Source organism: Sinohyriopsis cumingii, chromosome 17, assembly GCF_028554795.1.
Source record: "Sinohyriopsis cumingii isolate HCF-2022 chromosome 17, ASM2855479v2, whole genome shotgun sequence".
In the NCBI taxonomy this organism is placed as follows: Eukaryota; Metazoa; Mollusca; class Bivalvia; order Unionida; family Unionidae; genus Sinohyriopsis; species Sinohyriopsis cumingii.
In genome coordinates, this window is record NC_142977.1 from 28,587,572 (window position 1) to 28,602,586 (window position 15,015).

The following is a 15,015-nucleotide window of genomic DNA, read 5'->3' on the forward strand; positions in this document are numbered from 1 at the left end:
ATAAACAAGCTGAACCTACCCTAGCCCCGCACCATTTGACTCAAGTGGTAGAGCATTCTCTAGCCCCCACTGAAGAACCAGGTTCGACTTTGTATCCTTTTCAGCTGTCCATTTCGCTGCCTGCGCAGGAATTAGAGACCAGCTGCTTTCCAAGTGCAGATAATTTGAAATTTTTGGGGTTTTTTAATTAAAAAAGGATGTTACACCTTGTATCAGTAGCTGTTCTATCAAAGTCCAGCAGAATATCAAGGTTCATAGTATTACCTCCCTTTTCACTGTATATGTACGTAATGTTCTGTTCATGCATAAACAATAGAGAAGAGGTATGGGGGAAGTACTGACGTCGGAGTACTTATTTCAAGTGGAATCTGAGATAAGTACTTCCGTAAATAAGGCTGATTGACTAGACAGTAAGCCGCAAGAAAAGTTATGTTGACAAATCTGACAAAGCAACATGTACAGACACATAACGAAGCTCGGCAGTATTTGAATGATGTAACTATGCTCTTGGAGTACTATGCCTCACCAATGTGCCTGATAGACCGCCTTCGGTGTTGTATTGTTTCCATCAATGTAAATAATCAACCTCGCCGCGTGAAGCATCAGCAGCAAACAAGGATTACCAGCATGTACTACCGCAACAGACTGAAGTTAAAACTTGCATTTACTATTATCATCAACTTGTATCTAGGAGGTAAGTCAGTAAATATTTCAGTGTTATGGGTCGGAGTTAATACAATACTGTTGGAATTAATTTCGTTGCTTTAATTTCTGAATTTTCTATGCCAGACCCGTTATTCATAAAACTTTACTGGACTGTAAATCATACTCAAAAATATTTAAAAGGATGGATTGTCAATTTTGAATAAGATTTATAAAATCTGTAGTAGCATTTCCTGCTCGACATGCCTAGCAAAATGTCATGACATAGGCCTAGACTCAGAGTATTTGGGGTCCAGTGATTTTGGTGACCCATTTGCTAACAACATAATGTAATATCCAGCCACATAAAACGTCCCTTTCCCGATCTTTTTAAAAGAGACACTTACATGGCGATGCCTTTACTGGTTCATATTAAACTTCATTAGGTCGATGACCGTTTAGCCAAGCCGCCATACAAATGTCTGGCTTTTATGATCCAAATAGCGCCATGATAAGCCAAGAGCTGTAGATTTTAGAAGCATTGATTTTTCAAAATCGGACGATGATTTAATTGTTTGCTAATGTCGATGATCCAGTCCATAATCGTAAGATCAGAACTATTTCATGGGTGGAAAAAATCTTTCGTCAAATTTATAATGAAACATGAACCAATCGCAGAATGATCTACGTGTTCGCGTATAGGTCACCGTTTCAAATAACTAAAATGTTGAGTTTTATCGTTTTATACCAAGTCCTACTTGTTATATAAAATTTGCTCAAAATGTAAGGAGAATCTTTTCCTTTTGGTTTATCTTTAATCAAATTCAAGTTGTAATTCTTAAACTAATTTAGAACTATTACACAAAATGTTATTAAGCCTCATATAAACTCAATTTTGTTGAACAGTTTTTGTGTGGTGCATAATATTGCGGGTAACAGATGAAAGTCACTGTGGCGACAGACAAGTAGGAGCTAATTATAGTCGATAATTTTAATGAAATGAAAAATAAAAATAAAATTTACCGGGCTTATTCAAAGACCATGTCAGATAAGAAGGGAAGGGGTGAAATAAATCATATTGACGGCAAACGTATGGTACATCACCACCTCTAGATAGACGTTTCAAAGATTTTGACTCGGAAGCAATTGTAAATGTTGCAAATATAATTAAAAAAACTCGAGGTTACATTCAGAATTTCAGTCCCTTCCTCCCCCTGCGGGTCCGGGGTTGTATAATTGGCCCGACATGCCTCACTAAGTGTCGTAAGAGGCGACAAAGTAGATGCAACCTGTTTGCCGTGGATTGCGTCCCGTGTTGGGGGAGGAAAGGATCCTGGTAGTTGAGCAGAGGCTTTCCAATGCAATACTCTACTTTGGCCTCTACTTCTCTTAGACGGGTGGTCGGGATGGGTCCGGTCTCGACAAATCGGCTGGTCAAGCCAAGCTCTAGGAGGTCTGATCTACTTGATCACTTTCTCTATTTTTCTCCATGTATCTCTCTTGATAGCACTGTTGCCACTACTCTCCACCCTTTTATTTTTCCTTTCTCCTACTCTCAGAAGACTTCCTAGAAGGCTGTGACTCAACGGGTCAATCGGTCAAGTTGTGTGTGCAAAACAATGGAACGAATGATCAATTCTCGGTTTGTATGGTCCTTGGAAACTAACAATTTAATATCTCCTTTCCAAAGTGGCTTTCGATATGGCCGGAGCACCAATAACCATCTTGTTAGACTGGAAACATTTATTCGCGATGTATTTATTAAGAAAACTGAATTTTATTCCACACCTAAAGAACTTGAAATCTAAATGCTTAAAATCTCTAAAGCTACATAAAGTAGTAGCGCACACTGACTGGGGTACTAATAGAAAAGTCACCCTCAATTTATATAGAACGTTATTCGCTCCAAACTGGACCATAATTGCATTGTTTATGGTTCAGCCAGAAAGTCATATTTGTGAATGCCTGATCCATTTCATCATCAACGAATTAGACTCGGTCTGGGAGCATGTAAGACATAACCGTGTGAAAGCCTTCTCGCTGAAGCGAACGAACCACCTTTATCACATCGTAGAGAAATGCTTTCCGCACAGTATGCTCTCAAATTAAAATCAAACTATCTGAACCCTGCTTTTTCGGCTGTTTTTCAACCCAAATACAAAACCTTATATGAAAATAAACCAAACGCCATACCTTCCTTTGGTATTAGAATATCATCCAGCCTTGACAGTACACAAATTGATCTTTCTAACATTCAGAAAACGTTAATTCCCGAAACACCACCCTGGCAACTTAAAAAATCAAAGGTACTTTTTAAGCTACACGATGGAAAAAAATCCGACGAGACAAACCTATCCATATTCCACAACTCTTATCATAAACTCATCATCGAGTTTAAAAAGTACACAATAATTTATATCGACGGATCAAAGGATGAGGAAAAGGCTGCTGCAGCCATTCGTTTGTGGAAATCACATAATACAAATTCGCTTATCAAATGGCACTTCAATTTTTTCAGCCGAAATCAGAGCAATAGACCTTGCTTTGCAATATATCGAAAACAAACGTATTTTAAACAGTATCTGCTTCTCCGGCTCACTATCAGTCCTTCAGTCACTACACAATATAAAACTAGAGAACCCATTATTGAAAAATATACTCGTCAAAAATACCGCCCACAATATAATTACTCTTGGTTACCCATCCATATTGCTATTAAAGGTAATGAAAAGGCAGATCGCGCTGCTAAAATGGCCCTTACTCAAGAACCATCTGATTTTAAAATACCGTATACTGATTTTAAACCTAGTATCAAAAAGTCCTTCCGCCAGAAGTGGCAGGCATCATGGAATGATACAGTGAATAACAAGCTTCATGCAATCAAGCCAAACCTAGGATAATGCACTCCTTCCTTCAGAATCATCCATAGGTAGGAGGTAGTCATTGCAAGAATTCGAATTTGTCATACGTATATAAACCCACTCCCACATAATAAAAGGTGAAGACCCATCATAGTGCGTTACTTGCAATGAACCATTCACTTTTAAACACATTATGATAGTGTTTCGACCTGCAACCTACGCGCGATCAGCATTATAATGTGCATGATATGAAGGAGCAATTTGATACAATAAACGTAAGTTGTATTCTAGAATTCTTAAAAGAAGTACATATTTATTCTAAACTATAACTTTTATGCCCTCACGTTGAGAAGTTTTATGTAATGTATATACCGTCATTTACATTCAATACCTTTTCATCTCTCATCATTACAATACACCGTTTACAATCCCCGTCGATCGGGAAGCTTTATTTATAACCGTCTCCATCTTGTCGTTTTACATTCAAGACTTTGATTTTATATCGCTGGTCGATACGAAACCTTTTACCACTTTTAAATAACCCTACATATAACATTTTGTATAGCGCTAAATAGACGAATTATGGTGATGCACCGTAAAAATATAATTAATCAATCAATCAACCATTCATTCCCTCTTATCCCACCGCAGAAAAAAAAATACTCGGAATACATTTCCAGAATGCACAATATACAATATTGTATCAAACTGAAGACAGAACAACAAGCAACTCGCCCAACATACCAGATATCAACTCTTAGACTGTGCTAATATAGTTATTAATCATTGCCGGAGTGGATGCGCGCCTTATAAAACTATATCATTTTCCCTCCGTGATAGTTACGTTTACATTAATGATGCTGATAACTGCATTTCCAGATGTTCCCCAAGATATTGGGCATTTCTCCATTAAGGATACCATGGGCATTGATACAGAAATACGGGATATGAATAAAAGTGCATTTTTAAACCAATGCACTTTTATTAATATCCCTCATGTATCCTCCTGTGTGTCGTAAGAGCAGACTGTGCGAAGGAAACCTGTTTGTCTGGTGGCTTTCCATGTCGTTAAGGAAGATAATCCTGATGAGTAGAGCAAGGACTGACCATTGCCATGCCGTAGAGCAAAGACTGACCATTGCCATGCCGATTAAACATACTAATCAACTTAGCTTGACGACCAGTCTGAAGGGACTGAAATGATCAATCGGCTCGTCACTCCAGGCTTCATGGGCTATGTTCAAGACACTTAATTTCACTAATCTCTATCCTTTTCACATGTCACCTTTGTGATTTTAAATGCATAATCTTTGTCCTTTTTGAATTTCGCAAAAGACGTTGACTCTGAGTCGGTTGTAAGTGATACATGTATATGTATATGGCGGTGTTCTATTGCACCTAAGCACACTAGTGCCTATGTATTGGAAACAAAAGGTTAAGTACAAAAATGGTGAATCGAATATCACACACATTTAAGAAGTTAAAGCCTTCCAAAAATGTAAAATGGAATACGAAATAAAATACAAAACGTATCGATGTTCAATTCTGTACATTATGCATAAAAAGTAGATAAATGCAGCACATATAAAAAGTTATTAAAACATGAATACAATTTGATGCATCAACGGCTTTCCCTTCAGATGTCCAATATTTGTTTGGGTGATAATGTCACGGTACAATTCCTTCAAGCAGATCTCCTCAAAATAAATACGTCTCACAAGGTTGGGTTAAGTTTCTTTTTTGTTCGAATATGATGTGAGCCCTAATGTGAGACCTGCCATAAATAAGCATCACTCTACCTCCCCTTGTTGGACTTCAAAGCGTGTTATGAGCGTAGCTGTTGAAGTCATATTATTGCATTATGGGATAATACACTTAATGCTAAACCAGTACATGAGACCTGGTCTCCAAAGGACTTCAAGTAATTTAAGTAGTACTCAGAAGAGGAACCTCTCTGAATCGGGGAAACTTGTCACAATTTTTCATTATTGATTCCAATATTGATAATCGAGATTTACCAAGCTGTCACCTTTTGTGATAACTAAAGCACTGAAGGGTTGGCTGAAGAGCCAAGAAGTGTGGTAGAAACAAAATTGCAAAGCTTACCCTTCCAATCCACTTCACTCAGTGTTATTTGTGGAGATACACAACTGGGTACTTGCACACCTATGTCTATTCGTCCACAGGTGTTTGCGATCAGTAGATTAGATGGTGGCAGCGGGAATCAGGTGCTCAAAAATTTCAGATTTCAGAAAGTACCCAATATGAAACGAATCTACATTCGCAGTGACGTCAAGTTGATTGTCACGAACACTTGCATCTGTACGTTCTCCAGCGCAACTTTGACTACATCGATCAAAGCCTGGTTCTTGAATATCTCTCTTGACCTGTTCATCCCATATCCTTTGTAATCCTTTCACTCCGAGAAAAACTGCAACAAGAAAGTTGGCTGTAAGAGGAAACAAATATATCCAGGACGTGGGCAGGCGGATCATGGTGAATCATCCTGAAGAGAGAAAGTCTCGCGCGAATTGCGAGGGAGAATAGTATTTCGTACTCAAGAGTGTACCCTATTTAGAAACTCCAACATGAGATCCAAAGTATGAAGCATAAGACATACGGTTTTCTGAGACAAGGAGTTTGGGAAAAATCAAACCTTCACTTAACACAGCTGGCCAACTTTACACCATCGCAGCTGAGATTGAGAAGAAACCTTCCACATATATTGCCAGTATCCTGGACTGACATTATATGGTCGGAACGTCAGTCTTATCTCACCAAAGTCCGAGCGTACAGCCACCCAAAACAGAGAGTGTAATATATATTTCAATTAATTGGTGTATGCGAGTATACCTGGAAAGGACCATAACTAACCTTCCAATAAAAGTTCCATATCACTAACAAGCTTTATTTGCAAAATCATAGATAGAATGATAAATGGCAGATCCGACAGACTACTATTTGACCTTGACTCGGTCGGTGAGTTTACCAGGCTTAAGACATTTATGTTAAAGAAGTATTCCTAAAGATGAAATTTAAAGCAGCTGTTCTTTTTGGATTCGCAGAATACTGACACCACACGAAATACAGCGTAATGAAGGATTTATTCAACCTAGGTTCAAAGGACCTATACCGATATTTATATCTAGTTCCTTAAAGATATACATTTATGAGTTTAGGTAGGTATCACCCTTTCTGTAGGCCACTCGGGGTTTTTAACATCAATGACCCTGTTCAACAGTTTATATCTATTTTGTTCGGGAGTGTTGAAGAATCCAGTAGAATATAAAAGAATACAAAACTCATGGTTCATTAAAGACTGTAAAGAAACCAATAGACAACTCTGAGAACCATCGAGAAAATTTAATAATCGCCTGACGCAGGAGCATTTACGTGCGTACCCCATCTTCCGGCATAAAGCTTACCGTAGACTTAAGTAATGTAAGAAATCCTCATTAAATTACTATATTTTCTCTATAGAGAAAGTATGGGACACGATCCGCAAAATAAATGGCAAGGAAACAATAACTCTTAAGCATATAAAATTAAATATCAAAATTAATTCCAAACTAGACATGGCAAATGTACTTCCAAAAATATTGTCATCCATTCACCAGATGTTTGAAGGATGGAAAGTAAAAATAGAAGATAGTTTAAAATCCACAGCAAATAATTAATTAATTAATCAACCGTTTTTACTGGTGGAACATATGGATGTTTTAAACATCGCCCATGATACATGCATCAGGCCTGACGAAATACAATTTCAGCTTTTGAAACACATAGCTGAACCTTCATTAATCCCTCTGTCGGAAATGTCCACTGATTGATCGAATGTGTCAGATAATACATACATACATACATACACACACACACACACACACACACACACACACACACACACACACACACACATACATACATACATACATACATACATTCATGTATACATACATACATACATACATACATACATACATACATACATACATACATACCTACCTACCTACCTACCTACCTACCTACCTACAATACATACATACATACATACATACATGCAGGCATACATACATACATATATACATAGATAGATAAATACAAATACTGTAGCAATCTGAATCCCATGATTGATCGACATGTTGACATGTTAAATCCGAGATAACTTGATAGACATATGCATGTAAGCGAAGCTACACTCAACAAACAATCGATCCAATCTCAGCCTCATTACATTCTTTGAATCCCCATTCAGACTTGGAAGGGCCTATTGTTTCTTTCTGGATCGTATCGATCAAGTCTCTGATGCGAACGTGTGGCAAATCTTGGCTCGATTCAGAACAGATTCCTAGACCAATCTACTAGTTCATGTTTAGTTGTTACCAGGTCTCTCGATATTGACAACATGTAGATTTCTTCCCTCACATAAATGGTTTCATCACGCCTGCTTCCCAGCCTCCTCGATACCCATCATATGGATGGAAATGTTCCCTGATTTATTGCGTTTCCCTTGTCATGGCTATGCAGGGTTATATGCACGAGTAAAATATAATCCATAGTAAAGTAAAATCTATACTCGATTTAACGGGAGGTCGCGGGTTCGATTCCCGGCTGAGTCATATCAAAGACTTAAAAATGGTACTAACAGCTTCATCACTAGGTGCTCACCAATAAGATGTTAGTGTTAGGACTGGTCGGCATGGTGTCAGGATAATGTGACTGGGTGGGATATGATGCTACATGTCTGCGGCATGATGCACCAGATCTAGATACCACTATAAACTGCCACACTGTAGACATCGTAGCGATACGACTGAACAATTGTTATAGCTACGTTACAAATCCAAATCAAAAATACACAGATACTCGATTGACAGTTGCCACCAACTTCCGGAGGCATATCCTTTGAATGATTTCATCCTGGAGAGCAGCCAAATTGAATCTGTCCATAACATAATTCTTGAACCTTGTCGTGAAAAACCGATTGATTGAACCAGTTTCATTTGAACACCCTTCTAGCTGATGCTGAGGCCGAAGATGTGTGCTGCATCCGAGTGACTACAAGCTGCCCGTCCTCCACTCAGTTACCATGAACCTCTTCTTACTGACCTGTACGCAGCCTCCGGCAGAAAGGAAACCTCTTACATGCCTCTACAACATGCAGAAAAGCACTTCAGGACTGTATCTGTCCCCGGGTCACGTTCAAAACTATTTTTGTTCTGCAAACGCATTCCGAATGAGTATCAAAACTTGTCACCACCAACAAAATGTAGTTTGCGTTATATGTGGAGTAAACTTTTCATATGCGGCGACGCGATTTATGTCGATAATCGTGAAGCTGTCTCAGATACACATATGTAGAAAACAGCTGTGACCGAAACCTAAATCAAAATGTAATAACACATTAAAGGGATAAATAGTAAGTTTCCGGCCTGTGGGACTAACATCGCCTAAACTAAGAAAAACCGGTATTTTTAATAGAGTATTTGTTCATTGACTGCAGTAAAAAACAGACCCCAATCTAGCTCGAAGTACCTGGTAGATGAGATCTATCAACTCAGCTGAAAATGTATATTAATGTAACCTTATCTCTGATGTCCCCAGCAGCAGTATGATTGGGAGCTTATGCAAGCGTAGCTGATTGCGCAACACAAATGTTGACGGCTACGATGATGATACTCTTTCACCGTTAACATGAAACGTTATCAGTGATAGTCCTGGGTGTAGATCGTGCCAACACTTTGCGGGATGATCTTGACTCTTTAAATAGGGACAATTGTACCTATCCCCAGTAAATGAACTCTTGGTCCCCAAAGCTTTACATGGAGGTTCATCCCTGTGCACAGGTACATTGCCTACGGGTCATAATTTGTAGAGTACATGTATTGTCATCCTCACTCGACAAGCAAATATACGTTAAAAATAAAATATTGGTCCCACGGTCCTTAGTCTCGAAATGTTTTACTTTCTTGAGTTTGAATAGAAAGCTTTTGAGTTCCCCACCATATAACCATATACATACTCTCATGAACAGACGTATCCACATAAACAAATGATAGTTACCTCTGGGGCAGTCCTTTTGCCTAAACTCTGACGTGGATGTCAAAATGTATAACGACGGGGATACTTCTTTTACAAGCAATGGATTCTAGTTAATATTATTATGATTGTTATTATTATTATTATTATTATTATTAATATCATGGTTGGATGACACTGGTATTGTTATTATGTGGTTAGTATTGTTCGAGAGTAGTGAAGTGGGGCGGTATAGGGTCTATGGGAATTAGCATTAAAAACACCCCTGGGTCACTATAGGGTCTATGTAAATTTAACATGGAGAAAAACCCTGGGTCGATATAGGGTCTATGGGAATTAGCATTGCAGACTTAACCTGGGTCTGTATAGGGTCTATGTAAATTTAACATTAATTACCCTGGGTCACTATAGGGTCTATGTAAATTTAACATGGACAAAAAAACCCGGGTCTGTATAGGGTCTATGTAAAATTGAAACAGGGAGGGATCTCTATTTTTTTTTTAAAAAAAAAAAGGTGTAGGCAATTGAAAGTCTATCTCTTTTCGAGAGATGTGGGTGGCCCTGAAAATGGCCTTTGGTTTATGTTCAAATGCCCTTAACATAAAGGGCATCTGTGACTTCTTCTTGTCCTTAGGCTTCGTCTAATGGTAGGACCATACACTAACACTCTTTTGAGGCATCCTTGCCTCTCCACGTAAATCCTACGTATCCATAGGCTGGTGGCGGTCCTATGGACAACTGTCCATTCGGATCGGACATACATCGGTATGTGCGTCCTGAACATCATTGTTGACACAAGGGTGGAAGATTCATCGTCAGTCCACATGCTGAGGCGTCGAGAACAGGTGAATCAATGCAGTGAACTGCGCTTATTTATAGGTAGAGCAAGGATTGAAACAGATTGAGCTCATTGACCAATCCAAACACGCGTTACAAAAGTCAGAAGAGGTAAATTGGGATTTTGTGGATTTTCTTACCTCGCAAGAATTTGTTCCGGAACCTTCGTCACCTTCTTCATTACCGCACGTGGAAAATTTTAGACAGAGACAGAAAGAAGAATTGGAGAAATTTATACAACAGCAAAAGGAAGCGGAACAAGCTTTTCTCCTACAGCAACAACAGCAAGAAGAAGAGGTAAGAAAAAAACAGCAACAAGAAGAATCAGCAGCAAAGAAACAAGGGTGTGAAAATGAAACGGTCACGGTACTGTTAGACATTTTATCGGAGTTAAGAAATCTGAAACAAATGTATTAGACTTCTTTATTACGACCGAAGAGAATACGACCTTCCCGAGCTAAACACTCCAACCGTGTGACTAAGCCTACCGTGCCACCCTTAGTGATTTCAACCAAATCATCATCATCAACAGTACGCAGTCCAGAAGTAGTCCTTGGCCGTGGCAAAGGCTTAAGGCAGTTAAAGTTGATTGCTTAAACTCACCCCTGCACCAAACAAAGGCCCTTTTCAGGGCCACCCACGTCTGTCGAAAAGAGATAGACTTTCAATTGCCAATAACTCAACAAAAAAACAAACAACATTTTACCCAATATTTTATTTTCTTCACCTGTCTGCTTTCTTCCTCCTTTTCCTCTGAAGAATCCCTCTCTTCTTCTGACTCTTCTTGTTTCTTTTTTGGGCAATCTGGAGACCAATGTCCTTTTTCTTGACAATAATAACAGGTATCTTGACTTTTGTCTTTTCTAGCCCCTTTTTTTCTCTTTTGACGGTCTGGACACTCTGAAGACCAATGCCCTTTCTTCTGACAGATATAGCAAGTATCTTGACTTTTATCTCGCAAGGAAGGAGAGTAGTCCGTCGACTGGTCTGAAGAGAATTTTCGGATGACCCCTCGCAAAGCTCTGATGAAATGTTCGATCTGTCTAGTCTCTTCCATAGTTGTGCTCGGTTTGAGAGTGAAATGAATAGTGAAAGGACAAAACACATACCCTTTTATATACGCTGGTCTGCTAGGACTATAACTTAGTCCATGGTGTTTAAACTTTAGTCATTTGATGTTTTTCACTCAAGATGAAACGATCCAATTCATTTGAAAAGAAAGAAAAAGAAAGTAAGAGGCAGAAACGTGATCTATCGCCTCGTACCAGGGCTGAAGTCTTGGCACAAATTCATGCCAGTGATTTTGAAGAGGAAATGAGTGAACCAGAATTTAAGCCTAGAGAGTCTTCCTCTGAACAAAGTTCACCACCCTTAGTCAACCCTGAAAAATACTATCACATTCGAGAGACAGAAAAGCGCTCCTCTAGAAAATTTAGAACCACGGCTTACACCTACACGGTGAAGTTAAAAAATTTCAAGTCCGACGTACCGTTAGAGAAAGCAGAAGGGTTCATCACCGAGATGTGGGATTCTTTGCTCACCACACTCAAGCGACAATGTCAAGCCAAAGAAGACGATCGCTTGAGACTTTCCATACAACACGACGGCTTGAAATCCCCTGTTTGGATCGAGTTTAGTAGCACCGCAGAATTGACCCCTTCCAAAGTCATGGACAAGATTCAACACGTACAACAATCCAATGACCAGTTTGACATCACCGATGGAAAAGCCACACTGGACATGACCCACGTCTCTCCTCCTCAAGGGTCTGGACGCAAAAAGATGTTATTGGTGGACGAGCTTCGCAACACCAAAACAAGTCTCGTCCGAATTAACAACCCTCAAGACCAGATGTGTTTAGCCAGGGCTATCGTGATGGGACGAACCTATGTCAACAAGAACGACAGGGCAGAATGGAAAAGGGCCTGGAAAACTATTCGACAATCGGACCGAGCCAAACAACGAAGTGAAGCAGAACTCCTGTTACAACAAGCCGGCCTGTCCAAAGACACACCCTGTGGCATTCCTGAAATGCAAACATTGCAAGATGTCCTAGCTCCACGCTATACCTTGAAAGTGCACCCTCAAGAAGTACGTGGGCCTCTGTTGTTTCGAGGGAAAGACTTTAAGGATGGAAATTACATTCACGTCTATCATCACGATGACCATTTCGATACCATTACCACTATCACCGGATTCCTGGGATATGTTTATTATTGCGAGAAATGTGACTATGGCTATAACAATTGAGAGCAACACAAGCATTGTGGATCGAAATGCTCAGCATGTTTGGCCTCTCCACCCTGTCTGAACGAAGGGCAAGAACCAGTGCATTGTTCAACTTGTCAGCGCACGTTTGTCAGCCCTGCCTGTTACCAACAACATCTGAAGACGCAAGGTTCACAGAAGAAATGTGCTTGTCAACTCCTGAGATTGTGCCCTACGTGTGGCCAAGGCATACGTACCAATAATGCCAAGGCACACGCATGTTCAGGAAAGAAAAAATGTCACATTTGTCACCACATCGTGGACTTGGAACATCAATGCTACGTGCAAAAATACCAGCCCCAACCAAAGACAGAGGACGGTCACAAGAAGAAAGGCAATTTCATCTTTTTCGATTTCGAATGCATGCAAGAGACCGGTATTCACATTCCTAATTTCTGCGTTGCTCATCGAGAGTGCGAAAAGTGCATTCAAGGACTATCTTGAGTTATTGCCCTCACTGCAGTAAGATTCCTGGAGGACGTGAAAAAATCTTTCGAGGGCCGAACACGCTAGCCGATTTCGCTCAATGGGTCTTAGACCCCATCGACAAGACATGGAGCCAAGAGGACATCGAACGATCCGGAGATTGTCATCGTCATGCCACAGTGATGGCTCACAATTTCTCCGGATACGATGGACAGTTTCTTCTCAGATACTATACAGAACATGGCACCGAACGTCCTAAAGTGACTTTGAACAAAGCCAAAATCATTTTCATGCAAGTGGGACAAGTACAGTTTAAAGATTCGATGAGTTACTTGGCCATGCCTTTGAGTCGAATGCCTAAAACGTTTGGAATGACAGAAATGGCTAAAGGGTACTTTCCACACTTTTTCAATACGGAAGCCAATCAACACGCCGTTCTACCCCATTTACCTGAGGCTCACTATTACGACCCTGACAACATGCGTACCGAACAACGAGAAGCTTTCTACGCTTGGTACCAGGCTCACGCCTCGGACCCTTTCGACTTTCAGGAAGAAATGCTAAAGTATTGTCGTTCCGACGTGGACATTTTACGGCGGTGCTGTGTAAAATTTCGAGAACTGTTCATGGAACACGGAGGGGTCGATCCTTTGAAAGAAGCTTGCACCATTGCCAAAGCGTGTTCCTTAGTGTACCGCCAACGATTCATGCCTGAAAACACCGTTGCTGTCATCAGTCCTCAAACGACCAACTATGTCAAACGTCAATACTCGGTCAAAGCCCTACGCTGGTTACATCACTTGTGCGACAAGGAAGACAAGTGGATTGAGCATGTCCGCAACGGAGGGGGCGAAAAGACCATCGGAACGCATTCGGTCGATGGCTGGGACTTAGAAAAACCCAAGATCGTGTACGAGTTTAAGGGTTGCTTATTTCACGGATGTCCCGTCTGTTACCCTGACTGTGGCACTAAAAATCAGTTTTTACAACGAACCATGAAAGACTTGTACCAGGACACTTGTCGGCGACGCCTAAAGTTAGAACTGCAAGGATACCAAGTGGTGGAAATGTGGGAACACGAATACGATCACCGTTTGAAAACCGATCCCGAATTTAAACGTGTCGTGGAAAGTTACCAGTGGGTGGACCCCCTGAACCCGAGGGATAGTTTGTACGGAGGAAGGACCAGTGCCACCTGTTTGCTGTACCAAGCCGACGAAGAGAAAGGAGAAGAAATGAAATACTTGGACGTGTGTTCGCTGTATCCCTACGTGTGCAAATATTATCACTTTCCTGCAGGACACCCGCAATTGTTCACCGAACACATCGACCTGACAAACATTCGACAATACGAAGGCTTGATCAAGTGCAAAGTTTTGCCTCCCACGGACTTGTACCATCCCTTGTTACCTCACCATTGTCAAGGCAAACTGATGTTTCCTTTGTGCCGTACTTGTGCCGAAACGTGCAACCAAGATCAACCTTGCCAGCACACCCAGGAAGAACGCGCCTTGACGGGGACGTGGGTCAGCGTAAAATTGTTCAAAGCTCTGGACATGGGATATCAACTGTATGAAGTGTACAAAATTTACCACTTTCCCAAGACAGAACAATACCACAAGGGTGACCCCACTCAGAAAGGCATTTTCGCAGATTACGTGGATGCCTTTTTGAAATTGAAGCAAGAAGCCAGTGGCTATCCTTCTTGGTGTCACACTCCCGAAGACCAAATACATTTCAAAGAGAAATACTGGGCACAAGAAGGCATCACTTTACATCACATCGAGAAAAACGAAGGCAAAGTGATGTTAAATTGCTTGTGGGGCAAAATGGCACAACGACCGTGTTTACCCAAGACGGAATATTTGACAGAACCTTCCCGCTACTTCCAGATGATTCACGACAAAACCAAATTCATGAAACACGTGGACGTCGTTCGCGAAAA

The 15,015-nt window shown here is 40.5% G+C and overlaps 1 protein-coding gene across 2 annotated transcripts in view; it reads left to right on the forward strand.

The window, feature by feature from the left end:
- Window positions 1–393: 393 nt before the first annotated feature.
- The window catches only part of LOC149778328 (lachesin-like), a 62,271-nt gene continuing 47,649 nt past the window's right edge, over window positions 394–15,015 (forward strand). For both annotated transcript variants that reach the window (XM_089939137.1, XM_089939138.1), the window contains exon 1: window positions 394–694. In XM_089939137.1, the coding sequence (XP_089795263.1) occupies window positions 430–694 (265 nt within the window). In that variant the 5' untranslated portion in view covers window positions 394–429. The remainder of the gene's footprint in view (window positions 695–15,015) is intronic.